Here is a 4,080-nt window from a genome sequence, read left to right as displayed (position 1 = left end):
TTTTACAAGGTAAAGCCCTATTTAGGCCTCTATTGCCTGTACTAATGGTAAATTAGGCGAAAGAACGAAACATGTTTGAAACAAAAGTTTCATAGTTTCGAAGAAGTCAAATAACAATGACCTTGACGTTGACCTTGAAATCGTTTTTCAAGGTCAAATCAAGGTCAACCTTGATTTTTTAAAGGAAAATGTTACTTTTTATTACAAATTCGCAATCTACGTAAAAAAATATTAAACTTTTAAAGGAACCATTTTTCTTAATAATGCTTTGTTTTCTCGCTAGAGGGTGTCGATATAAGGCGTTACGATGTTACCATTCCCAGTGAAAAGTATGGTAAATTAGACGAAATAACGAGAAATGTTTAAAAACAAAGGTTTCATAGTTTCGAAGAAGTCAAATAACGATGACCTTGACGTTGACCTTGAAATCGTTTTTCAAGGTCAAATCAAGGTCATCCTTGATTTTTTAAATGAAAACGTTACTTTTTTATTGCAAATTCGCAATCTACGTAAAAAAATATTAAACTTTTAAAAGAACCATTTTTCTTAATAAGACAAAATTAATATGAACCTCAGTCAACGTCAGAATTTCTTATTAAATGAAATATCTGACATTCAAATTCAGCCTAAAACTGGGTTACTGAACAAAAGGTAAACCTTTGTGTTAAGCAATCAGTTTTCATTTCCTTCCATGATATCGTCATTGGCAATTTTGTATGTGCCGCCATGCGTTATTCTATATTTTAGTTACGTGGCCATTCTATGTTACGTTTATGCTTAAGTCGCCATCTAGTTTAAGGGGAAGAGAATTATTAACGGTTTTCGAGAGAGAGGAAAGAAATCGTATCGTTGTAATACACGGAATAAAGCGGACGTATTCACACACCAATATCCGTCCACGATTCATTACCTAAAAATCCAAGCCATTTACTGGAAAATACGTTGCTAGCACACACAAGAGCAACCACTTTGGTAAGGTAAACTAAATTATTGAGATCTTAATAACTGAATTCAAAGGCATGTTCAACTTTGGTATTGAAACTGCATTCGGCGTAACCCAGGAACAACGACGTGGACGTCGTTCCTTCGGACGATCATATCTTCACGCGTTGTTGGAGCTTCTTCATAAACCACATCTTTTAGATATCCCCACAAATAAAAATCAGGTGAAGTCAGATCTGGTGATCTAGCAGGCCAAGCACTGGGACCACCTCATCCGATCCACCTATTAGCGTATTGATCATTTAAATAATTTCTTACACCTAATGCATAATGTGGAGCACCATCTAATTGTAGCCACATTCTAAGCCTAGTTGCTAAATTCACATTTTCCATCAGCACAGGTAGAGTATCTCTCAAGAGAGCTAAAAAATTGTGCTGATTTACTGTACCTTCAAAAAATATGGACCTACCAAATAGCCATTAATGATTCCACACCAGACGTTAAGGCTTCAACGATGCTGATTATCCACCGGTCTATACCAATGTGGATTTTCGTCAGACCAATAATGACAGTTATGTCTATTTAATTCTCCTGAACTCTTAAACGTTGACTCATCACAAAAGAGAACGTACCTAAAGAAATATGGGTCCTGAGCAATCATTGCCAAGGCCCAGTGACAAAATTCAATACGTTGGAGAAAATCATTAGGGGTCAAAGCTTGCGTTAAAGTAATGTGATACGGATGGTATCTATGGCTGTGTAAAATTCTACAAACTGTTCTCTGCGGTATACCTGTTGCTCTTGTAATATCTCGAGTACTAATATGAGGATTCAAGTGGACACATGCTAAAATCGTAAGCACCCGCTCATCATCTTCATCATAAACACTTCTTTGACGCTGGCGATGGAGATGACCCTCTCGAGCTCTGAGTTCCAAGTTCCGTATGACGGTATCATTAGGATGGCGCCTATTTGGATATCGGACTGCATAAAGTAAGGCAGCAGCTCGGTAGTTTCGTAGACATTCTCCCAAAATGAGAAGAATGTCAACTATTTCCGTTGGAGTATAATCAGCCATTATTTTGAATTTCCGAAACTTTATACAATGTAAGAAATCTTACTATTAACAAATTGTCTGTACTGAAGGTACGACGTATTTGGAGATTAGGAGAATTACATTCAACTAATATCCAAAGCAAAAATTTCTTGCTAATGTTAATAATTATTTTGCCTTAAGAATTGACGCCGATGATCTTACTCAAATTTAAATAGCGATAGAGAAAATAATTTCTTACATATTATGCATTAGGTTTCAATACCAAAGTTGAACATGCCTTTGAATTCAGTTATTAAGGTCTCAATAATTTAGTTTACCTTACCAAAGGTTTACCTTTTGTTCAGTAACCCAGTTTTAGGCTGAATTTGAATGTCAGATATTTCATTTAATAAGAAATTCTGACATTGACTTTAGATTCACGTTAAAACTTCGAGGTTCATATTAATTTTTTGTCTTATTAAGAAAAATGGTTCCTTTAAAAGTTTAATATATTTGGTAAATGTGCATAAAAAGACCCCACCTGCCGATGACCTTGACCTTGACATATGTTGTCAAGGTCACCCTCCTGAGTAACTCTTAGAAGTTATTAGCCGGCGGTCGTTATTCATTAGAAAGTTATTAACAAAAAAAGTTTGGAAAATATAGCAGCTATTTTGAGTATTGGTGTCGCTTCGCATGGATATCGCGTTCATATCCGCCGATTACCTATAGACCACGAATAACTCTTCTTTCTCGCAAACGACTTTCCACGTGAAGCGAGATCCACTCCACACCTCGGACATAGTGTGGGTAGGGTTATATCTTAACGAAGTGGAGCCCCTTCGCAGGGGGGCGGAACGTACTGTCTCCACGCATGTGGAACAGTACAACGGTGGAAGTACATGCGTGAAGACAATACGTTCCGCCCCCCCCCCTGCGGGGGGCTCCACTTCGTTAAGATATAACCCTACCCACACTATGTCAGAGGTGTGGAGTGGATCTCGCTTCACGTGGAAAGTCGCAAACCCATGTGAAACAGTACAACGGCGGAGGTACATGCGTGGAGACAATATGTTCCACCCCCCCTACGGGGGGGCTCCACTATGTCCGAGGTGTGGAGTGGATCTCGCTTCATATGAAAAGTCGCAAATCCATATGGAATTGTATATGTACTACAAAGCACATGCTTAGATGAGAGGACAGATACAAGATTTCAAAATTTTTAATATTTGTGTCTGAAAATTACATATCATTGGTCGACAATGTTTTGTTAATAACTTTCTAACGAATAACGACCGCCGGCTAAAAACTTCTAACAATAAGAGTTACTCAGGAGGGTGTCCTTGACAACATATGTCAAGGTCAAGGTTATCGGCAGGTGGGGTCTTTTTATGTACATTTACCACATTTTTTTACGTAGATTGCGAATTTGCAATAAAAATGTAACGTTTTCATTTAAAAAATCAAGGTTGACCTTGATTTGACCTTGAAAAACGATTTCAAGGTCAACGTCAAGGTCATCGTTATTTGACCCCCTCGAAACCATTAAACCTTTGTTTCAAACATTTTTCGTTAATTCGCTTACTTTTCGAGATATTTGCGTGGATGGATTAAAATGACTCACCCTGTATACCTTACATTTAATCCGCAGACTATGCCGATACATCAAAGTCGATTTAAATTTTTTAGGTCTTCTGTAAATACATGATAGGCAAACTGACCTGTCTTCAGGCCAGGCTTTGTATTTTAGTGACTTTAAAATACCCTGAAACAGCAAGAAGAACATTGTTGTCGCCAGTAATTGATTAAAAACAGGAAGAAAAATTGTTTGATGACGTTAAACTGTTCAAGGTGGTTTAATTTAACAATTTATTCCAACGTTTTGACCATTCGGATTGTGGTCCTTATCAAGGAAATTTCTACAAAATATTGGAGACACTTAATTTTTTAACATTATTGTAGGATGTGTAGAGAGAGAGAGAGAGAGAGAGAGAGAGAGAGAGAGAGAGAGAGAGAGAGAGAGAGAGAGCGTGAGCGTGAGCGTGAGCGTGAGCGTGAGCGTGAGCGTGAGCGTGAGCGTGAGCGTGAGCGTGAGCGTGAG

At 37.9% G+C, this 4,080-nt stretch overlaps 1 protein-coding gene across 1 annotated transcript; it reads right to left on the bottom strand.

Moving 5' to 3' along the window:
• Positions 1-566: 566 nt before the first annotated feature.
• Positions 567-2,476, bottom strand: LOC105570750. Its single transcript, XM_012028191.1, has 2 exons — positions 1,413-2,476; positions 567-1,225 (listed from the first exon to the last, which is right to left on the bottom strand). The coding sequence occupies exon 1, from the start codon at positions 2,019-2,021 to the stop codon at positions 1,452-1,454; it is 570 nt and encodes a 189-aa protein (XP_011883581.1). The 5' UTR covers positions 2,022-2,476; the 3' UTR covers positions 567-1,225; positions 1,413-1,451.
• Positions 2,477-4,080: the final 1,604 nt, after the last annotated feature.

Source organism: Vollenhovia emeryi, unplaced genomic scaffold (assembly GCF_000949405.1).
Source record: "Vollenhovia emeryi isolate VEMERY1.0 unplaced genomic scaffold, V.emery_V1.0 DF941915.1, whole genome shotgun sequence".
NCBI lineage: Eukaryota > Metazoa > Arthropoda > Insecta > Hymenoptera > Formicidae > Vollenhovia > Vollenhovia emeryi.
The sequence above is the reverse complement of the archived record's forward strand: the minus strand, read 5'-3'. Positions and strand labels throughout refer to the sequence as shown.